The sequence below is a fragment of the Microtus ochrogaster genome, linkage group LG1 (assembly GCF_000317375.1).
Source record: "Microtus ochrogaster isolate Prairie Vole_2 linkage group LG1, MicOch1.0, whole genome shotgun sequence".
NCBI classification, from domain to species: domain Eukaryota; kingdom Metazoa; phylum Chordata; class Mammalia; order Rodentia; family Cricetidae; genus Microtus; species Microtus ochrogaster.
The window spans coordinates 19,835,011-19,859,026 of NC_022027.1; the positions used below are offsets into that span (position 1 = coordinate 19,835,011).

General features: G+C 37.4%; 1 protein-coding gene across 1 annotated transcript in view; it reads left to right on the top strand.

Annotated features, from left to right (window-relative positions):
• Positions 1–11,041: 11,041 nt before the first annotated feature.
• Positions 11,042–24,016, top strand: part of Dthd1 (death domain containing 1) — a 51,336-nt gene continuing 38,361 nt past the window's right edge. The window contains exons 1-5 of the mRNA XM_026785243.1: positions 11,042–11,166; positions 12,862–13,474; positions 18,167–18,497; positions 21,358–21,537; positions 23,106–23,356. Of these exons, the coding sequence (XP_026641044.1) occupies positions 12,888–13,474; positions 18,167–18,497; positions 21,358–21,537; positions 23,106–23,356 (1,349 nt within the window). The 5' untranslated portion in view covers positions 11,042–11,166; positions 12,862–12,887. The remainder of the gene's footprint in view (positions 11,167–12,861; positions 13,475–18,166; positions 18,498–21,357; positions 21,538–23,105; positions 23,357–24,016) is intronic.

Consider the following 24,016-nt stretch of genomic DNA (forward strand, 5'->3'; position numbering starts at 1 on the left):
TCACAGAGATCCGCCTGCCTCTGCCTCCCGAGTGCTGGGATTAAAGGCGTGCGCCACCATCGCCCGGCTTAAATATTAACTTTTCTTAATGAAAATATTGTGAATATGCTAAATACCTCTTTTAAAAATCCTTTAGCACTTTTCAACTCATCGGTTATTATCAATTCTTTTGAAATAACTTGGACAATGTTCAACTGTAACATTCAAATCAGAAGACTTAGACTCCATTGTGACTTTAAAAGTATAGAATCCTAGGAGGCAGCTTTCCCTAGGGTGAGCATAACAATGTGCCTGGGTATTAGAAATAAACAAAAGAGTTCTAGAACTGAGTACTCATACACACAGGTGCTCATGCACATTCTCTCTCTTTCTGTCTCTCTGTGTCTCTCTGTCTCTTTCTCTCTGTCTCTCTCTCTCTCTCACACACACACAAGCACACAACAGATACATGCATGTACACACATACATGAACACACATGTGCATGCACATCCATGCTCACATCCCACACTTACATATACATATGCATTATGTATGCATGTATGTACATATGTATATCTTAGTACCATCAAGCCCTCTTAAAACAAAAATTAAGCACTTGAAGAATTAAGTCCTTCAAAGCTTAAGAAGGCCACTTCCTATACAGAGTCAAAAACTTGCATACCAATCTGTAGAACTGAATGGATATCTATGCTTAAATTACTAAAATGCAGCTTAATCATTAATTCACAAGCACTTTTTAAAAATTTTCTGGTGTTGCTTTTAGATATTAGAAGAATAAAAAGGAGCTGAAGAAGACAAATTGATCTATAGGATTAAGTAAATTTTCAGACTCTACATCTGGATGACATAGCTTTTATAAAGCTCATGGTGCATTTGAGAGTTTGCTTTTAAAATGAAATTATTGTCATTCAGAAGTGACAGTATGAAAATCAATGAAAAGTTTTTCCATGTGAAGTGTAGACCTAATTCAAAGGCCTAAATTTCAAATGCGTCTCTTCAATCCTTTGCAGATAGCATTCCGGAATGTAAAAGGACCCCAGTTTATGTGGTTAGATAATACTACAGAGAGCACTTCGAAGCTCAGCCTCTGCTCCTAACTACTGACTAGACCTACTTAAACTGACTAACCTCTTTAATGAGCTCCAAAAATAAATGTACATTATAGAGGAAAGCTAAAGGCACCCACTATTTACAGAGAAATGACACGGAAAGGACACTTCTTCTGTCTGTGACCCAAATAACCCAGATCAGATTTAATTCAATATGGGAATCTGGGATTACAGTGGGGCTGCTATCTGGGTCTACTGTGAAATGCAAATATATCATTAAAAAATACCAGATTGCCTGTGTCCGAAGAGTCGTTTCTTCCAGAGAATAAAATTAGTTCATTCTTGTTCTCATTTTTTTTTTTTATCCTGAGAAGTTGAAAGAGAAATTATTTAAATTAAATGCAGTTTCCTTGGAATTTTTATAGCTAATTCTGAAATATGAAATGGATGGGTAAATAATCATGTTATTTCTGGAAGTGCTCAAAAATAATGCGAAGAAAAGTATCTTACGATGCCACCTCACTGTGCAGACTGTCAGCACAGGCTGACAGGTACCTGAGCAGGCACAGCATAGAAGCCCTAAGAACTGCTGTTGCACGTCATTCTTTAAATATTCAAATAACACCTGTGAGGAATCTTGGACCTGCCAAGATTCGAGCACAAATAGGTTTATGCAGGTGATTTTGGCGGGCGATGCTAGACAGCAAGGAGAAAACAACATGGAAAGTGTGTTGAAATGGAAAAGGGAATAGGAAACAGGGCCAGACAAGACACACCAATGATGATAAGTTTGTGTAGGAAAAGTCTTGCCTAAGGTCAAAATGGATTCTCCTCCTCCCCCAGAGTGCTCCTCCCTGAGATCTTCAAAGTCCTGAACATAGTGATGAGAGAAAGGGAAAAGAGAGATATGAAACAAAGATTAACCATGTTCTTTTCTGATTTGGGATATGGCCAATAATTTGATAGAGATTACATAGGATGGTAGTGTACTGGCCAAATGGGTGATGAGAACACCAGTTTAAGAAAGGATTGATTGCATCTCTGAGGAGTCAAAGATTTTCCACCTTAGATGAACTTTATTTCTGAAAGACATGGTCACTGTGGTACACACAGTATAACTCTCCTGGTCATGATGAATATGATGGGGTGTTGAGATGATCTCAGGTCATTTCAAATGGAGCTGAGGAGGTTCATATAGATCTGACAAGCATGGTAGTGGGCATCCTATTGCTTTCTTGTTTACCACAGACAGTTTCATGATGGTAAGTGTGCCCTTAATGCTTATGAACTGTCTTGTTGCAAAGGAGTTTTTTTTTTTTTTTTTTTGGCAGTGTGAGGAAATCTTATGTTTATATTTTGCAGTGCAGGGAATCAGATTTCTGATGACAATTCAACTTTCAAGGGAGGAGTCTTTGAGTATGTCTGGGATTACAGTTTCTAGGCTGTCATGGGGTAGGTAGAAGAGAACTTTTATTGTGATAAGACTTAGAGAATACAAAGGCAAAAATCACCTAGAGGGAACCTGGTGAAATAAGTGAAGTATGTTCAAGTTAAAACATATGAATCACTTTCTTCCTCGCTTTTGTATTCATTTGTGTCTTTTTTCCCCTGGATCTGTTGTTCCAACCCACAATCGTAGCCTGAGAAACATCAACACAAGGAAGGCCAAACAAGCACTCAAAACACTGAGACAGCAAAGGACAGTGTGGCAATGCATTGGGCACACCCTCTTGTGAAAATCTGTTTCAGAAAACTTTAGCAGAGGGGAAAGCCATCTAGTTTTCAGTTCACAGGCAAGTTATTTCATGGCTTCATGTGATAGGCCCATGACTGTACAAAGTCAAGAGTCTTTACAAACACAACAATGACTCAGGGTGGCAAGGCTGTAATCTGAAGCACTGGCATTCTTTTTTTTTGAGACCATTAATGCCATTGGAAAGGAGATCTGTCAATCAAATCATTGAATACATAATTGTTTGTCAAGTCAAGAATGCCTCCTGACATGCAGAATAGAATAAACCATTGCTTTTTGTTAAAATTGGGAACCTGCCCAAGGAGAATGAAGTTTCAACACTAAACATCTATATGTAAGAAACCATCTCAGAATCATTCACAGTTATAATTGAATGTTAAAAGTTGGTGAATTTACTTAATTGGATGGTAAACATTCATGAATTCACTGACATACAAAGGAATAAAAACATCTCTGTCAACAAGTCTCCTATAATTTTCCAAATTGGGTGACTTGGTTTAAACAAACTATTTTACTTCTGTGTCTCATTAGCATGTACAAAATGACAAAAATGAAAGATGTTTGAAATCTATGATTAACTTGTTCCATTACCATTTCTTTTTGGCAAGTACACCTACAAAAATGAGTTTTGGGTGTTTTAATTTGCTTTAAAATCACTAGCAAGTAGTCAGTCAGTCACCTTCATAAACCTTAGACTATAATTTTAGGAATTGTGTAAGAAGATTCTTACATTTATGAAATGTCTCAAAATATTTGATAATATTTATGACATTAAGAGAGATTTTTGTTTGTTTCATTTTAAAGGTAGATAAAAGGTATGGTAATATTTTAAAAAGAATATGTGGGAGTTTTATGACATTTCATCTTTGTCTGAATCACCAAACAATTGTTGGCTTTGACTTGTGCCTGGAACTCTATTCAGATGAGGTACTTGGCTCCAGGTCACATTCAATTGCAGATCACTCCACCTCTGAAAGTCTTGTCCAGCCAATTATATTTTTGTTCACTATTAAACATTTGGCACTGGATTCAAAGCATTTTCAAATGATAATGCTTTTCTGTATAAAGTCAACAGAGACTACGTTAACTGCTTTGAAGTAATTCCATAGATGCGATATATTATACCAATGTTAATACCTTGCCAAGAGATCTGTAGGGATGACAAGACTCAATCAAGTTCTTCCATAATGTATGCATATACCTTCTGCTTAGAGAGTATAGCCATATCATTTACAGAGTCACATAGTATGATAATTCTAAAGGAAAACAGGAGATCACTCAAACTTGTGTTCCTTCCACCTCGAATGCTCAAATGTTTATCAAAGACTACCATGAATACCTGAAACTGGTCAAAGAGAACAACCAAGTTCCATGAATTAAGTGAGGGAAAACTTGCTGTGAAGAGCAGTGAGGTGTCTCATCAGATGATCTGATGTGTGCTTTGACAAGGTGTTTTGGAGACCGTTTCATTCTGAATTTGAATGGTATGTAAAATAGGAGACATTTCTGCTTTTTACTGGATGTATCAATGTCTCAATACATTTTTCTTTTCATTTGGTGCTGAGAACGGAATTTAAGGCCTTTAGGTAAGTGCTGACAAATGCTTTACCACTGAACTACACTCCATGCCCAATCCTCACTAAGTCTCTGCAGGAAGACCAGACTATAATGAGACTGCAGATGCATTTGTTTGAAAGCAGCTAGCACAGATGCTAGGAGAAAGGTACATGTGGTATTTCATGGATTAGGCAATAATCACATATTACCTGTATTTATATGTGATTATATGGGGATCTTGGTTTTCTCTTGTCTCCACATGATATTGAGGTTCTAATATTTTTTTTTTTATTTTTCAATGTGAGATTGCCAACTTCTAGCTGTGAAAGCCAGAGCAGGATATTGGGGTTATATTAAAACCTTTGGTTTCTCAATGTGAGAATGCCAACTGTTAGCTGTGACTTTCACGCAGCATCTAGCAAACCAGGCAATGCTAGACCAGTCTCAAGAAGTCAAGAGTTGCTTTTCAATTTGTGACCTTCTTTCCAGAGGCCATCAGATTGAAGAGCACTTTTAAAAGCATGCTTATGTGTGACACATGCGTGTTTACATGTGCATGAGCAGATGTGTGTGTATGTGTATGTGCTCATGTACAGAGTCCCAAGCCTGACTCCATGTGTCTTCAATAATTGTTCCCCACCTCATTCATTGAGGCAGGATCTCTTAAATAAAACCAGAGATGAATGATGCAGACAGTCTGATTATTTAGATTGTTCCAGAGGTATATGCCTTCGTTTTTCAGATTCTGAACTCACAGGCATGATGACATCCCCATCTAGCATTTACGTGGGTACTGTGTGTCCTCACTCTGGTTCTCATGCTTGTATGGCAAGGACTTTAACTGCTGCACCATATCCCATTTAAATTCTTAAATTTTGATTTTTGTGTTTTGACATATTTTGTCATAAAGTGAAAACTTCTTTGAGTAATAAGCCCTTTTGCTGTCACATATACCTCCCTATATATACTTATTAGATAAACACTTCCTGAACCCTTCTTAGAAACAGGCTTATAATATTTATTTTAAACTATGATAAATCTTTTTTTTATCACTTTTGCTTTGTAAATATTAGTCATATCAGTGCTACAGAGTAGACTATAAGTACACGACCTCATCAAAAGTTAATTTTATCCTGGCTTCACTATTGTTTTATATGTGAGCTTACCAATAATTACTCTGGAACACATTTATATTTATTCTGTTTTTTTCCTAGAATTCATATTAATTGGACTACCCCACTAAATCTTTAGTTTAACTAACATCCTTTCCCCTACCTCTGAGTATCAATCTCTGACTTTTTTCTTTGACCTTTCTACAGGTCTTCTTAACTGTTTTTTTTTTTTTTCTGATCATATAATAGTTTCAAGTTTTTCCATTAATATTTTTAATTTCTGAGTTCTTTCTCAAGAGACAAATTTATCATTTTTTGCAAAGAAAATCATTTTTGGTTTGATGGGAGAAAGTGTACATTTTCCTAGAGTCTGATAAATATAAGTACCTGGTATTTATAAAATTATAAATTTATAAAATTAAATACCTGGTTGGTATTTTCTTCTCTTTACTGTGTTGGCTCAATTTCTTTCAAATGCTTTATTTGGGCTTCCTTACTTTAGTCGCTAGCTTTAAACTAGAGACTTTTGTAGATGCCTCACCTCATTGGCTATTTCCGCGTATTTAAAAGTGAGGCATGAAATGGACTATTTGCAAGCTTGACATTCACAGGTAGGACTTGAGACTAAGAGACTCATTGTTGGTTGAACAATCTTGTGCAGGCTGCACAGGTTCTGAAGGGCTTGGAGTTGGAGAGGGGCATTGAATGACTCAATCCCATTTGTTTATCTCTTACAGTGCAGAGATGCTATGGCCAAGACTCTGCATTCTGTCTAGGAGGTTGTAATCATCCATCTACACTCTTAGAGGTGAGCAGAACAACAGAGCAGATTCTCGTTATTTAATATTTCTTTAATTGCCAGTTCATTTTCTAATAAAAGAAAGAAGAGGGTGTGGATCAGGATGGAGGAAAGAATCTTGGAGGAGTTGGAGGAGAGGAAACCATAATCAGAATCTGTTTTGTGAAAAAGCATACGTTTTCAATAAAGAAAGAGAAAAAAGAGACAAACAAGGGAAGGAAGGAAGGAAGGAAGGAAGGAAGGAAGGAAGGAAGGAAGGAAGGAAGGAAGAAAAAGTAAAGCCTTCAGGTTTTCACTTGGCTCTGTGGTTGGCATGGAATCGCTCACCAAGTTGGTGCTAAAACAAGGTCTTCAGCTTTTCTACTGATGTTCTTTATAAAAAGAATCACAAGTTTCGGTGAGTAGAGAAAAGGTGGTGTCCTGACTATGTGAAACAGATGGTGGGGTCCGGTCCTAGAAATCTGTCCGGTTCAAGCAGTGACAACAAAAACTACCTACTGTCTGTGCTGGGACTTGGTGAGCATCTCTGGTGAATGCCAGCCCATGTTTCACCATTCATGTTCTTGAGTTTCAGTTCTCCTCCACTGTCACATAGTTCACTACTTTCAAATGTCTTGGCCTTTGTTGACCTCTTTCTTCTATAGTTCATTTTCTTTTTGTAGTGGAATTAATATATTGTTCTTTCTCCTCTTCTGGGGATTCAAGGAAAAAGCAAAGTAAAACAAAAAAGAGGAGCATCAACTCTGTCTCTAAAACCAAAAGTGTTAACTTTGACTGTTACTATTTGATTTATTTACTTACTTTATATTATTTATTTATTTTAATATGCATAATAATGAGATTTATCGAGGCATCTTCATGTCTTCATAAACATACATCATTACTCTTAGTTCTCACTCAAGCTCCTTCCTCACCACCCTCCATATGGTGATCTTTTGAAACATTGTAAAATTAATAAGCACATTGACAATATTTACATTTAGTTTATATTTAAAGTTCTTGTGCTGACATCTGAACTATGAACGACTAGCCATCAATAAACACTTTATTCTTTTCATCCTTTGTTTTGAATTTATCCTACTATTATAGTTTTATTTCTCTACAGAAACTACTAGTAACTATCCTACTTCCTGATTTTATATATGACTGAGTACGTTCATGTACTCTCATCTTTCCCACCTTATATTTTATATGAATTCAAGACCATGAGTTAATTTGTTTCAGGTTAGCGAAATAAAGGATGCTTAGTAGGAAATAAGAAGCAGTCTTAATAAACCTCAGCAATGATGCATCTAAAGAAGTGTGAAAACCATTCAGGTGAACTTTTGCAGTTGGTTTATTTGGGCGTCTCTACTGTAAATGCCCGGGTCTTTTGTGGTCAGAGACATCAATTAATTGACAACAAAATGCATAAGCATGTGGATGCCTGCTTTAACAAGTGCATGCAGCATGATCTCTGGTAGATTTTATTTTGCAAACATTTCCTATTCTTTATAAACATTTGCAAACATTTGCAAACATTTCCTATTCTTTAGAAACTAGACAGAAAACAAGTGTAGACCTGAAATGAGCAAGCGGTGCTGGAACTAGGGAAGAAGGTTTCAAGTGTTCTTATCATACCAGAGAAGGTTTTTCACACATCTATGAGAAAATACGCATAAATAGACCTATGATCTTGTATTTTATATTGTTTTGTTCAATATTTAAATTATATATGTATAAGGTCTTCTTCAATGCCTTCTATACTCAGGATTCATTCATTACAGATTTACCAAAAAAATGCTCAAACGTTTGCCAATACTCTTCTGCCATATTTGCTATATTTCCAACACAGTCTCGATGATTTTCCTGAACTAACTTGAAAGCTACTAACATAAAATCAATCAAATTCCATTCCACCAAACCTAAAGTCCCTCTTATATTTCTTAATACATTTACCAGCTAGGAAGTGACCTAAGTAAAATGGTTTAGTTTTATTCCATTGCCAAAAATAGTGTGTTTTTTTATTAGTTACCTGTTAATAAAGAGGTATATAGCCAGCGCTTTCAATTTCTTTCAGTCTATCTGATGGTTTAGTAAACTCTATGTACTCTACTTCAAATCCAATCTGCTTTCAAGACATCTGCTTTTGTTGCTTGCCCTGTAACTGCTTTAATGTACACCCTGAAGCCTCCCAACAATTAAATCTATGACATCAGGGCCATATGTGACATGCAGCACAGATTCATCATTTTTGTTACTTGGTTCAGAATATGTAACCTCTCCCTTCTATTCACAAAACCAAATTCTGATTCCACTAGTCTCTCCAAAATTCTGGATGCAAGGTTTCCCATCCCTCTTGACTAAACTTCCCCTTAAAGCCATACCTGTCTACTCCTATCCCACTCTGTAATTTCCCATACCCATTCTTTAGATAAGGTAATTTCTATTCAAAAACAGTCTTTCCTTGTGTCTTATAGTCTGCTAATCCTTAGGTTCCTAATCTGAATACCACCATCAGTTAAGCTTTAATGTTTTGTATCTAGCTTTCAACAGTCTGTATTGTAATTGTTTATTCATATATCTGCCTCTCATGAATGGCCTGAAATCAGGGCTCACAGTACATACTGAAGAAAGATTTTCAGATTTGGTCTTGAATAAAAGCCATTTGTATATGATCTGTGAGATTATATATGCATTTTAGAGCTGAGCCAAAAGAGCAGGGTAAGATACAAACCAGCATGCCTTAAAATCTGAAAATAATGCGAAACACTTTAATGTAACCTTTACTATGATGTGGTTTAAAATTTCAAAAAAAAAGACAGTTTCACTGGAAAATAAGACTTAATTTGTAATTTTTAAAAATGAAAATAAGATTGCATCATTTCCTGGCTCTCTTTTCTCCAAGTCTTTTGCCACATGTGCCCTCTCTCCATCCCAAATTTGCAGCTTCATCTCCCTCAATTATTGTTGTCTTTCCTGTGTGTACAGGTGTGTGTGTGTGGGGGGGTCTATGCACACATAAAAACACAGAAGTGTATAGATGCAACTTCTTGAATCCATTTAGTGTTGCTTCTATGTATATGATTTCAGTGTTGACACTTTGGTATTGGATAGCTAATGAGGGACTCATCCTTGCCGGTGACAATTTCTTCCTCTCTCAACAGTTATTACTTATCTTAAAGGGAGATGCATTCTGGAGCCCCAGCTCTTTTGTGTTTTTTCCTTGTCCTTTGGAATCTATTAACCATGGCAGTTTGTGCAGGCTACAGGTCTGAGCTTTCATTCTCCGTTCTTCATTCCCTGGGACTGTTTTCCCCAAGTGGTTCACATATCCTGAGTGATGCCCTAAGAACTTCTACACTTGGGATGAAATGATGCTGCTGTTGGGATGAAAGCATCCTAGGCCCCTTCGGAAAGATTTTATTTCCATCCAGGGCCTCTAGGGAACATGTGTTGTTTTTAAACTCACAGACCCTTCTCCCTTGGTTGTGTGTTCTCTTTTCTTAGAAAAGGGAGTGTTGGAGGAGAGGAGGCAGTCAGTTCGCAGTACACCTCAGCCTCCCCTGTGTCATGCTCTGCAGTGCAAAGATCCCATGGATAATGTGCCAACTGGACAGGCTCACGGTGAGAACATGCTACATCCGAATTTTAATTATAGTGGTAGTAAATACTCCTTGGCAGCTCAGAGGAAGCCAATCTTCAAGGATGCTTTCTTTTTGTAAAGAAGCACTTGACACAATTAGAGAGAAATTATCAAAGGGAAGAGCGGAGACCAAGCTCCTATCGCAATCTTGATGTACACTTACCTATAAGAAAGTAGTAATTATACTTACTAAACCATGGTGCTTAGGCTACGCTCCAGCAGAAGAAAGTTTTTTTCTTTTAACTCTCACTCTGATTATTTGTGACTATGTCTCACTATGGAACTCTGACTGGTCTTGAACTTGAAGCAATCATCCTGCCCCTAACTCCAAAATACTGTGATTAGAATCATAAGTCACTATGCTGGACCTCTTTTGACTCTTTATTTTAATTTTAAATATTTGCACATGTCTGCAAGTTAAAAAGACCCCACGTGTAGCTACATTCAGTTCCAATAAATTATAATTTTAAAGCTAATCTTATGTATCTAGATCTTATTTCTATATATCAAAATCAATTTAAAGCAAACATTTTAATTAAAAAGTATTTATAAAAACATACACATAAATTTTATTATCAGTATTATAATAAAATAGAAAAGAAAAAAATAATAGTTTACTTTCATTGTAAAGTTGATCTTCAACCTGGGATATACATTTTGCTACTGCAAAAATGAAAGAGCATGTGGGGTTTCTATAGCATATTTAATTTGTAAATTTTACATGGACACATGATTATGCGAGCTAACTCTGTCCCGGTGATTAATCTATTGTGTATACAATAGCACTTGGGCTCAGGAACACCCCTCTTCTGGTCACCTAGAAACTTCTCATTCGTCAACAACAAGCCGAATAAATTCTTAGGTTGCAGAAGAATGTTTGGCTAGCTGACTTGGATTATCTCCGAGATTTTAGGAGAAATAACCGTTGCCAAGTTTGAATGTGCGAAACCTTTAGGTTTTCTTGGCAGGAGACAAATATATTATTTTTGGAGCTTAGAAATGGATACAGAAGACATGGGCTTAGGTAAATTAGGGCAAATATTGAAGCAGATTTGGAGACAAAACCAAATGTTAAAGCAGGCGCTCCGGGGTGATAATCTCTGTGAGGTGGCTGGTGGAGCCACTTGGGTAGCCACAGTGATCTTTTTGGGCCAAGGGCTCAATGAAGCTCTTCTTCAACTGTTGGAACACACAGCGGGGACCCTTCAGTCCACCTGCCAGCAGCTGTACATATTACTTGACAAGGATAATCAACATATCTGGAGACAAGGCAAGTAGTTTATTTTGTTTGCTTGGGTTTACACTCTCTTTTGAAATGCTCATCTGGTCAGTATTTAAGAGGAGCTATGTATAGAGACACAATGAAAGTAGAATCTGCCGAGAAGAGACCGCTGCTAATATAGAGAAAGTAGGGGAAGGCAATATTTCACAGGATTCAGATGCTCCTCCTGCTTGGACGCAGATGAAGTGTTTTCAGCTTTCTCCGGTAGCTGGATCACACTTTGAGGAAGGGAATTTAGACTCGGCTGGGAAATAGTGCTATTTAAACTGACACCTCAATGACGAACTGGAGTCATGCAACTGGAAATTCAGGAGCTTTGTCTGTTATTTGCAAGACGCAAGTCTTAGAGGTAGAAAAGTTCAGGACTAATTAAAGCAGAAGAGGCAGTTTTTCTAAATTGGAATAGCATGTTCTAACCCCAGAGTCATTTGAGCCTAGTCCTATTAATTACAAAAACACTGGAAAGACTGGATGAGCTAGAAGAAACTGGATGCCTACACACTGAAGGCTGGATTTAAATCCCTGGGAATATGACCAGGTGTGTGTGTGTGCTAAAAAGTAAGTATGGAGAAAGTAGCATCAGAAGAATATGATCGTAACAGCAATTATGAAATCCAGCTCTCAGACATCTAGTGTCACAGTGAGCAGACAGTCCTCATCAGACAGGAATCCCAGGCAGACAAAACAAAGGACAAACAGTGAACCTCAGAGAATCTGTCCCAAACCTGTGTGAACCCAGGATCAGCAGCAGGAGCTCAGGACCAGTCAGTCTCTAGAGGGATTGATTGAACACAGTCCTAGACAAGTCAAGGCAAGGAGTCAGCTACCAAAAGGGATGAGTTCAAAATAAACATGGGATCTCAGATGCAAGACAAAGACAAAGTTGTCAGGACTGCAGTGCAGAGGCAAGCCCAGACTAGTGCAAGGTGACTTGGCGACAGTGAGATGTGTGGACATCAGTTACAGACTCCCAGCTCAGACACGAGAGGATGGAAAGGTCCAGCCAGAAAGAAGCTTGAGAAGCAAGCTGCAAAGATGAGAGCTTGGGATGAACTCGAGATGGAGTGACAAGTGGAGTGACTCAGCTATTGATGATGCTCCGGCTTTGAGCAAAGCAGTTTGTCTTAGTTTGGGTGTCATTGATTAGCCACTGCAGGATCCAGTCAGAGAATAATATGGTCAAAGTTACTATTTGAACGAACAATTTGACATATTTTAATAATCACATGTTCAGTAGGGGGAGGATTGAATTTCTCACTAAAATACAGCATCTGTGTCATCATAAATAACACAGCTGTTGCTTTGCTGCTGTTAACCTGTCTTGGGGTGTTCAGATAAATTTATGTTTGATATTTGAAATGGACAATTGATATTGTATAGTATTTCCAAGGCAAACAATCAGCTGTCAAATATACCAAATCATTGAGGAGTTGTTGTTTTCATCCTATTTGGGAGTATGCTCATGTTTTGTTTTTGTTTTTTTTTAAAAAAATAAAGTTTAAGGCATACTCGTGGGTGAAAAGGGTCAGTTTCACATTTTGGCTACTATGTTTAAAGCACAGATTGCTTTCCTTCTAGTTACATAAGTGTTAAAAGCTGGCAAAGTGTGCAAATATTTCCTTCGTCTGGGCAGAAGCGTAATTTGACTTAGTTTTTACTTTTTCTTTGTGTGTACATGTGCAGAAATTATTGCTTTCATAGACTGCCTCATGAAAATGAATGAACATTTGGGGAACACTGCCATGCTTCTACGGAGAGAAGAAAAAGAGATGTGTAATTTATGCAGCATGCATGAGGACCGTACTCCACAGCAGACAATATCGGCCATTCAAGACACCAAAGCAACAGACATTGCTCCAAGAAGGGAACTAAATGTCATGGAAACAGCCACTGTTTCTCCTGCAAATGCAGGGGAAAGTCATTACACAAACCAGGTCCAGTTAAAAGAAAATAAAACTCAGATATATTCTGAATTAGGGGGAAACGAAAACAATGCATCATTGAGTGGAAATGTGATAGGGCAAGAAGAATCACAGAGCACTGTGTTCCCAGATAATGCAGAAAATGAAGATGAAAAACAAATAGAACACATGACTGCTGAGAACATAAATGGCAACAAGGGAGACATTCATGATGTAATCCAGACAACAGCAAGAGACACTCGAGAGATCTCCGAAAGCCAAGGGGAAGAGATTACCACATCCCCAACAGCATGCGATGTCTCCAGTAAGAACGGGAAGAGTCTTCATAATGAGTCAGAGAGTCTAAAACAAAAGAATAACATAATGGAAAAGGAGTAAGTAAAGGCCCCATGAGAAATGCTTATATATGCCTATTGCTACTTTTATTTCTGTTGTTCCTAAATGCCTTCATCCTGCTGCTATGACAAACTACCACAGACTGGTTTGTTTTGAGTGAAAGAAGCTAATTTCTTGCAGTTCTAGAGGTAGGGAGACAAACAAGGCACCGGAGATTCAGTATCAACTGACAGCTCACTGACTCCCAGACAGTGCCTTCTTATTGTGTTCTCAAATGGTGTGAATCAGCTTGAAGGGACTAACCAGCTTCAAGGCCCTTTCTTTATTAATGACACTAATCCCATCCGTGAGGACTGTGCTATGACCTAATTAGGTCCCTCAAAGGCCCTGTGTCCTAACACAGTTCCCTGTGGGATAAAATCTCAACATATTAGATATGAGGGAATACGCAATGAAGTTTCATAATTTTGGGTCATTTCTCTAAAAGTTGCTGTAAACTAGTGAGTCAGGTTAAAACCACCCCACAGAGATGTACGTAGCTGCTATTGCTAATATTACTCTGTTCTTCATAGTTTCAGGAAACATTCAAATCAACTGGTGTTCTGGTGAAGAAAATTAGTTATGATAGTAGTTCAAAACAATTGTTCAGAACATGAACACTTTTCTAAACAAAGTTCAATTTTAATAGAAAAAAGAGAATTTCAGAATGTTAAAAAATTAAAAGACAATTTGCTAACATGATTATGTAACCAATAAATACATATGTCATAACTACAAAATACATAATATGGATATCTTCAATATAATTGTCGTCAGTCTTTAAACTCTGTCTTCAGAGCTCCAGGGGATTTGTGGGTAGGGTTTTCAGGATTCTTAAAGGCAAATGTGATGCTCATACCTATTTAGCTCAGAAAATTTTCAGGAGTCTTTTGTTTTTTCTTCCTAAACTCTTTAAAAGCCCATGGAATAAAAAGGGGAACAAGACTGATGTATTTTATGAACTATCTTCCCCCTCCCAACTGTAAGGTAACAATAATTCTTGATTTGTATAAATTGATATTTTCTAATTATGTTTTCCCATATAAATACAACATCTTCCTTAGCAATGTGTTATAGTGGGAAGATATTTAGGGAGCAGGAAAAAAAATTCATTTTTATTTGCTATCTCCTTATGAGTCAGCTTTTCGTCACTGGGCAGCTTGTGTTTTCCGTTTCTTTCTTTTTATCTGTGTGTTTGTTCTTTGATCTCAGTTTCTCACTTATAAGAGTACTTTCTCCTTCCATGGAGCATTTGATAGCAAATGAGACAATCACAGAGGGGCCTAGCATCGAGTCACTCAGCCATACTTCACACTAAGCTTAATGTTAGCGTATTATTTGACACAATGCCGAGCTACTTACACAGTCCTATCCCCCTTCGTTTCTGTTCTCCCCTGGATCCATAACACGTGGCTGATCCACTATATAGATGCACAGCACCGTTCCCAGGAAAACATCACCGTCTGTATGTTCTTCAGCAAGTACTTAGCTTACACTGGCCATGGGACGTTATAAAAAAGGGAAAGAAAAGAAAGTAGTGTATCCACAGCAAAGAGAATTTAATGAGTTCTATAGATGAATCTCTCAATGCATACAGACCTGCGTGGTTTGGAAGAATTATTGCCCCTGACAAACAACTTCTAAAATTGTCAATATGTGGTTGCCCATTTCATTTGAGAAAAACATTGATGTTTCGTTTCCTCCCATTGAGAAATGACTCAAAACACCAGCTAGTGAGTCAGTGCCTGCACCACTCCCTCTAACACCTCCTTTAGGTGTTCCCTGGTTAGCGACTTCCTTTGTGGCATTGAACCAAATGTGCTTAGCTTGCATATTTGCGAAGATGACTCTTCATCGCAGTTCCCAGGCTACTAAGCCATCACACACCACATAAAAGTATATGTGATAAACAAAACCTTGCTTGGGAACTTTTGTGTTTTTCCAACCTTTAGTTTTCGATAAGCCCCATCCTTTGGAGGTAGCTGTACTAATGTGTAAACAAAGGGGAAAAGTAAACCAGTGTAATCTATTTAATAACAAAACTAGTCACATTTGTTTAGGACTATGGAGAATGTATTTACTTACATATCTCCTTTACATTTTTATCTGTTATTCGGGAACCACACCTCATAGAGGCTGGCTACACTGAGATTGTTTCCGTGATAAAGAGAGCATTTCTGAACTTATATGAAGCTGGTTCACTGAATCTTCTGCTGAATAATGCTTTTTCTCAATTATCATTATCTCTAACAAAAACGTTAAGCAGATCAGCATGCTGGAGATCTTTTTCTAAGTTCAGAATTGCTTACATCAATAAACAACCTCTATGAGTTAAATGTTGTATTACATTTCTTTATGAGAATGTAAGTTGTATTTAATAGTAAACTTCAAGTTGTACTAGCAGTAAACAAAAAGCAGCTAAAACTTTATTAGTGTATAACTGAAAAAAATAATGCTGTGATGACATAGATCCTGGCATTTATCTTCAACTTTGCCTTTGTTCTCATTATTTTTCTAATGTGAAATAAATATCATCAAGAAGAGAACTCCAAGTTGATGATATTAACAAAGAAATCAAATCATTATTGAATATCCATTAGTATTAAAGAGGTTTAAAATAATATATCTCATTCAAACTTCCCAAGATTGTAGAGTAGATATTAGTGTCAAGTTACAATGGATAGAGTAGTCAGTACTTAGGAAAGATTTGAAAAAGACATGACAATATTTGAGAGCTTTTACTTCCACACTAAAAATGCATGGAGTCGACTATTAGTCCTAAAACTGAACATCTATGAGATTTGTAGTAAGTTAAAAATTTCAGCCTCAGTTTTTCTATCTGTAAAGTAGTTAAGATAGTAGTATGTAGTAATATGAGCGGCGGGGCTGTGTCCCCAGCACCCCGCTGCCCGCAAGGCTAGCTTTACCCGAAATAATTACACGGACACTGTATTCTTTTAAGCACTGCTTGGCCCATTTCTATCTAGCCTCTTTTAGGCTAACTCTCGTACCTTGACTAGCCCATCTCTAATAATCTGCTGTAGCCCACAAGGTGGCTTACCAGGGAGATTCTAGGCTACGTCCATCCTGGGTCGGAGCTTCATCGCCTGTGCCTCAGAGAGCAGAGCTCTTGCCTCTGCCCGCAAGAGTGGAGAATCGTGTCTCTCTGAGGCATCTGCCCCCGAGAGGAGAGCTGTCGAGTCTGAGCTCACTTCCTCTTCCTCCCAGCATTCTGTTCTGTTTACTCCTCCCACCTATGTTTTAACCTATCAGGGCAAGCAGCTTCTTTATTTAATTAACCAATGACCTTCCTCCATCAGTAGTACTTGACATGGAAGCTATACAAATTAAGATAAAACTTTGTAGTTCAAATCTTACCAACAGAAAGCATTAAACTACCGACTATTCTGAGCGGTTGTGATATTTATAGGCAAACAAATAGGAGATGCCTGCTCTCAAATTTGAATTCAAATTAATAAGACTCTAAAAATCTTTGCAAAGATGATGTTGAGGAAAATAAAATAGTTACAATAAACTTTTCAAATGATAATCTGAGGATTAGAAATAATCTATTCCTATTTAATAGGACTAATGTACAAAAAATTAAATAAATATCACTATTTTATCTAGTGTACCTGGAAAATTTCTGTACTTCATCTTCATTACTTCTTCTTGAGGCAGTAGGAGTCATACAGATCCCTGGCAGGCAGGAAGACAGACAAATAAATAAGAGATTTTAGATACATAAGTGTACTCTAGAAGTAAGCATTTAAGATAGGCAACTTCCTCATTCCTCTTCCTCTCCAAGTCAAGGACTTGCTGACCTTTTCCCCTACAAAATGAACTGTTCAGAATTTTCAAATCTCCCAGGAGAGGTGGGGAGTCAAAGGTGAACCTGTGAAAGGGAGCAGGTAGCTTTTCTTTTTTGTCTGGGTTATTCAGGGTCCGTCAATAAGCCAAACTAGCCAGTTCTTAGGAAGAAAGCGAATCCACCCCACCCCTAATCATATAGTCTGAATACGTTTTGCACTGTTTTTAATCCTCTCTCTCTGTGTCTTTATCTCTTTGTCTCTCCTTTTGTCTTTCTCTCTCTGACTGCCTCCCCCCCCGCCCCCCCGCTCTGGGGTTCGGATGCATGCACGTGTATGTGTACTTTTGCTTTCAGTAAAACTGGATGACTGCTGGAACTTCTCTCTTATCTGTTTTTCACTTTCAAATCATCAGAAAAAGAATCCATTCTTGCAATATTAGAGGACTTACCCATAAAGGCATCGCTCTCCACAGTTCCATTCATTTCTTTAAAAACATTTATTTTTCACTTTATTATAGAATAAATAATAGTGAGGAATAAAGCAATAACTCTGATAATAAAATTATTCAATAGCAATTATGGCTTATCTTCTTAGCCAATATAGTCAATACAGTATAGATAGCTTCCTTACAATGTAAGGGTATAGTTCTCTGTAATTACTGTAGAATAACACATTTAACACAAAGCTTTCCTGTGAAGTAGATTATCATTTTCATGCCATATTAGAGGAAATTGTGGTATTTGAGTGCAAAGATAAAAAAATGGGAGGGCTAAAGTTCACATCAAGCAATGTGCCTCAAACATTGTGACCTTGTACAGTTGCGTATAAAGTGCATGAATACAATAGTTAAAAATGAAGCTCACTTTTTTTTCTCTGCAGGTATCTTGACGTGATGAGTGATGGAGCTGACCCTCAAGTGTCTTGTTACATCACAGCCCCATTGCATGTCCTGCAGCAGGTTGACTGCCACATAGTGAACGGCATGAGTTCCTTTATAGTGAGTGATAACGAAGAGTTGGTCAGCAATGTCGTCATTGTTGAATGCTCCGATAAGGAAAAGAAAATTCCATTCCCAATATGCATTGCAATTCCATTCAAGGCAAACTACAAGGGAAATTACAGAGACATAATGGTGAAAATGTCTGACACAACCTTTCAGTCAAGCTACCTAATTCCAAATTCACTGGAAAGAATGAGGGGTGGTTGTAAGGTCAGTAGGGCCTGAACGACAACTGCACTTGTTGTTTTTCTTTTCTTCTTATAATTCAAAATATTCTGTTGTAGTGTAATAATGATTCTTCCAATGTATAAGTGTGGACACATTTGTGTTAGAACATTCATGATTTGTTTCCTAAATACCATCAATGAAGTCCAAACAGTAGAAATTATAGTAATAGACAATGTGCCTAGCACTCACTCAATATTAATTTTGTCTCCTAAAAAGCAACCAACATCATAGTTTAATAAATTAACTTCATGGTTTATACCAACTTCATAAACATATGTAACATGTTTGACAACTGCCTATACTGAAGCATTAGAATCTTAAGATGTTATAGTTTTGGTTTTTATTATTCACAGACTGGAAGAACATATATAAAATGGAAACACTGTGTATGTGCATGGTTTGATTAATTTATTAAATTTATAAATGGGATTAGTCTAAACATTGAAGAATCTATATTTGGTAGTTATTTGTGGGCAGTAAAGGAAGAAATCTGGTTTCCACATTTGGCTGCAGTGGAACTTAGCTGGATCAAGACACCTCTCTGTGACCCAATTTTTCTATTTGAAAATATTATAGTAATTCCTGCCTGGTAATATGGCAAAAATTAAATAAACAAACAGCTGTGAGTTGTTAATACGTTTTCACCATTTGAAATGGATTTTATTGTAATATTATTAAGGATATCTATGTCAAAAATTAAAATGTTGCTGAGACAGAATCCAGAATTGCTACATTTAGTATTAGAGAGTTTATGAGGACTCAAGTTAAGGGTTTTCTGTAGGCTACTGAATTTATTTTTAACTAATTATGGTGTTAATCTTTTTCTATGCAAATAATATATTCTGTCCTTATGGTTTGTTTACAAATCAAATCTAGGTTATATAGTTAGATAAGAAAGCCACATCTGTTCTCATTATTCGTATTCATCTTATTAGATTTAGACTAGCTGCCTATGAATATGGGGGTCTGATTAGCATTGCTCTAGAGTAGGCTTCTTAATCTTGGCGAGTCTATGTGTCCTTTATAACAAGTACTTTAGAAACGGCTCACAGTACAAGAGCCTTTCCCAGATGGGCTCAAACGATGTTTTGTAAATGAATAATCAAGACACAAGAAAAATTAAGAGGATCATTGTCTACCAAAAACTGTACTTTTCTTTACATAGTAATCTAATGAGAGTTACTGCTAATTTTAGCTCGGGAACATTTGAATTCTGGATTCCTTCCAAAGTTTTATGTGGGTCCTATGACATTTAAACGCTCTAATTCCCAAAAGCCCTTTTAGTTTCCCCAGTATCTGCCAAATGTTGCCTCAGTGCTCAGCAACCACCACTTGTTCCCAGGAGACCTTTTTTTCTCATTACTTTCCCTCTGGCCACTGAAGACAGATCATTGTGCTCAGAATTTTCCCAACCGTGAGATTGGGAAATGTTTCCCTTAGTCAGCTTTCAAATGATAGATTATTTTCCATTGTGAAGAACCCTGAAATGTTTGTGTGTGTGCATGCGCTCTTATCCACTCATGCTGGGTGGAGACTGGTATTGTGAGAAGCATGAAGAGAGAAAATTGCTTCTTAGTTTGCCTCCTTGTTTAAAGCATTGGTCATTATATACACAGATCATTATATACATAGATCATTTCATTTCTTTAATGGACTCAGTTCCATTTTGCATGATAAAAACTCATGAGTGAATGGGTAGATATACGATTATTTATTTGACTATAGATACACAAGAAAGGAGCAGTGTTGTTGTAATAGGAGCGGCAGGGCTGCATCCCCAGCACCCCAGCCGCTTGGCTAGCTTATGCCTCGAAATAATTACACGGAAACTGTATTCTTTTAAACACCGCTTGGCCCATTTCTATCTAGCCTCTTCTCAGCTAACTCTCGCACCTGAACTAGCCCATTTCTAGTGTAGCCCACGAGGTGGCTTACCAGGGAGATTCTAGCCTATGTCCATCCTGGGTAGGAGCTTCATTGCGTGTGTCTCAGAGAGCAGAGCTCTCATGTCCACCCTGGAGATGGGAGCATGGCGTCTCTCTGAGGAGTCTGCCCCCGAGAGGAGAGCTGTCGAGTCTCTGACTGAGGTGTCTTACCTCACTTCCTCTTCCTCCCAGCATTCTGTTCTGTTTACTCCACCCACCTATGTTCTAAGCTATGAGCCCAAGCAGTTTGTTTATTACTTAACCAATGAAATCAACAAATTGATATATGACACTCCCACATCACAGTGTGATACTCTACAGTTGTCTGTTTCAACTGCAGAAAGAGAGACAATAAATTTATTATGGCATCTGAAGATGCTGTGATCTATCAGAAGGAAGAATTTTTCCAACAACACATTTGCGCAATGTTAGAGTAAAATGCTCAAGTGTTAAAATCTTTTCCTTAGAATTCTGTAAAATACCATAGGAAGTTCTAGACAAGACCTACAAATAAAATTTATTCTGTCCAAAAAAAAAAAAAGAAAAGAAAAGAAAAGAAAAGAAAATCATTCTAGCCAAAATGACTAAGACTCCAGAAGTAACTAAAACTTGTGAAGTTGTAATGGCTACCTATTATATGAAGATTTAACTTGTTACAAAACAAATTCATTTCTTTCTCATTTCTCTGTTGAAAAGACCAAGCTTAAGAAAGTCTTAACATCTACTTATCTTTTGCCTCAGGAGAGGGCCATCCACACTCAGTGAATGAGATTCCTTCTCACCATGGGGGATTTTATGGGTACCATACACATATTTTGTTTGTTTTGACAGCCAACAGAATATGTGTTATATATGTATTTCCCAAAAATAATGCTAACTGCTTGCTTGAGGAAAGTGTTTTTTTTTACTCCATATAGGGAGCTTGTGCTGTCGTGAACATTTACAAGTTGGGTATGTTTTCAGTGGTGTCATGTTTAAAGAAACAGTCTTTCACGGTAACGAAAAAAGGGCTCACTCTGAAGTCAACTGTGGATGCCCGAGTATCCTTCAGTTATCCTGCAGGAGTTTTCAGCTCACCAGTGCTTGTACAGCTAAAGGTAAAAAGTAAAAAGGGAAATTAATTATATCCTGTCTAGTGGGTCAAGCATGGTCCTAAAGATGCAGAGGATGCAGGTTTCTCCTGTAGCCATAAAGCTCATCTTCTCTTATACTTGGGCTCATCTATGAGTTGAATGACACAGTCAACATTTTTACCACATCTGACAGCACATCTCTGCTTCTCTTTGCAAGGCTTTTCGAAATAGTTTTATGTATTACTAGTTAATATTTGTTGGCAAACATTTGATGAATACCTATAGAACAACTACTGACAAATTTGGGGGCACTTCTATAAATCCAGATTTCCAAATGAATTAATAGAGAAAGATAAGAAGCTACTGGCTGACCATGATGGTTTCACCCACTGAAACAGTTTACCTGAGCTAATAGGAGCTGACCAACTCCAGCTGGATTGGGAAGGAACAAGCATAGGACCAAACTAGTGTCTCTGAATGTGGTTGACAGTTTGCATGACAGGGGCAGACTCAGGGGCCACTGGCAGTGGCACCAGGATTTATTCCTACTGCATGTACTGGCTTTTTGGGATCCTGTTCTCTTTGGAAGTGTACCTTGCTCAGCCTAGATGTAGTAGGGAGGGTCTTGGACCTTCCACAAAGCAATGTGCCTTACTTTCTCTGAGGATTAGATGGGGTGGGGTGAGAGGGATGTGGAAGGAATGAGAGGAGGGGAGGGAATGGGAACTTGGATTGGTATTTTTTTTTAAAAAAAATCTAATAAATTTTAAAAAAGAAATTAAAAAAGAAGGTACTAGTCTGTTTAAATGGTTATTACCTAGATTTTTGGGTTCTATCTACTAAAGAAAAATCAGATTTTTTGAAACAATGATTTAATGTACACAAACACTATATTCATAACATGTAATGCTATATCAATATACATCCCAGAAGATTTATATTCTCCAATGATATTCCTTCTCATTCCAGCTTTGTTTTCCCCATTCTCTCTTTTCTATTTCTCCTAGTTCCTATCACAAAAAAATAAGGAGAAAGATTGGGAAGAAATCCTGATTGCAATATTTCCTTTGAAAATATTTTCTGCAAACTTTGAACTATGGTAGCTTTTCTTCAACTTTTGTTGTTCACATGATCTAAGAATAGTGATAATTAAAAAATGACATGAAATGTCATTTTTATTTTCTTGATCATGATGTTTATAGTTAAGTGTGTTTCTAAAACACATACATACACAAACATATATACGCATAATTAAACCCATGAGTTTTGTGTTTGTGAGTGTGTATACATGTGTGTGAGTGTATGTATGAGTCCATGCATGAGTTTGTGTGTGTATGTTTGTGTGTGTGCGTGTGCATGCATGTGTGAATAGGAAACAACATTTTAAGAGATTTTACTCAATTGTGTACTTTTACATAAAGAGTTTTATTTCTAGGTAAGAATGTACAGAGAAACACATAACAATGTATTCCCTTAAATTTACAGAAAATTGTTTTAGGAACATACTAATACTTGCATCTTCTGAATGTATATGTGCATATCTGTGTTTGAGGGTATATCCACGGGCATCTTTTTCCTTCCTTTTTGGTTAGATTCAGCCAGTCGATCCTTCTCTGGTGTCGTATGTAAAAGCACATCAAGATTCTTCCTATTCAGTACAGTCCACAAGTCCTCTTATTCACATCCAGCATCCATCCACACATCCTTTTCAGAGACCAGTCACAGTGTTCCTGCCGTCTTCCCCTCTCCCTGAAAAAAAGAATCTTGAGTCCGGACAAGATCACAGGAGACCAGAGAGTGCCGCAATGCACAGAAGCGTGCCAACACCTTCATACTTCAACAGGTGAGGCAGAGATCTCCTATTGCTAACGATTTTTACGGGAGACAAAGAACCTTCCATGATTAACTATAATCAGATGGCTTATATTTACATATCTGAGGAAAATAGTGTGAAGAATGTTCTCATCGTTGACCCGCAATAGGAAAGAATTTCAGTTCTCATGGACTCAAAACTGTGTCATGCGAAAGAAAATATTATGCTTTTCTTCATTTAAATTTTTTTTAGTTTTAAAACAATCTTATTTTACATACCAATCCCAGTTCACTCTCCCTCCAGTCCTCTCACTCCCCCTACCTTCTACCCACCCCCATCCACTCTAGAGAGGGTGAGCCTTCCCTTGGGGAATCAACAAAATCTGTCATATCACTTGAGGCAGGACCAAGCCCCTTGCCTGACTCTAGGCTAAACAAGATATCCCTCCATAGGGAATGGGCTCCAAAGAGCCAGTGCATGCACTAGGGATAAATCCTAATTCCACTCCTAGTGGCCCCACAAACTGCATGAGCCACACAACTGACATCCACATTCAGTGGGGCCTTGTTCAATCTCATGCAGGTTGTGAAAAAATGGTGCTTTTTAATAATATAGATACAAGATTAAACCTTTTAAGAATTTATGATATGGTTAATTATGAGAATGCAACATAGCACTTATAATTTTTTC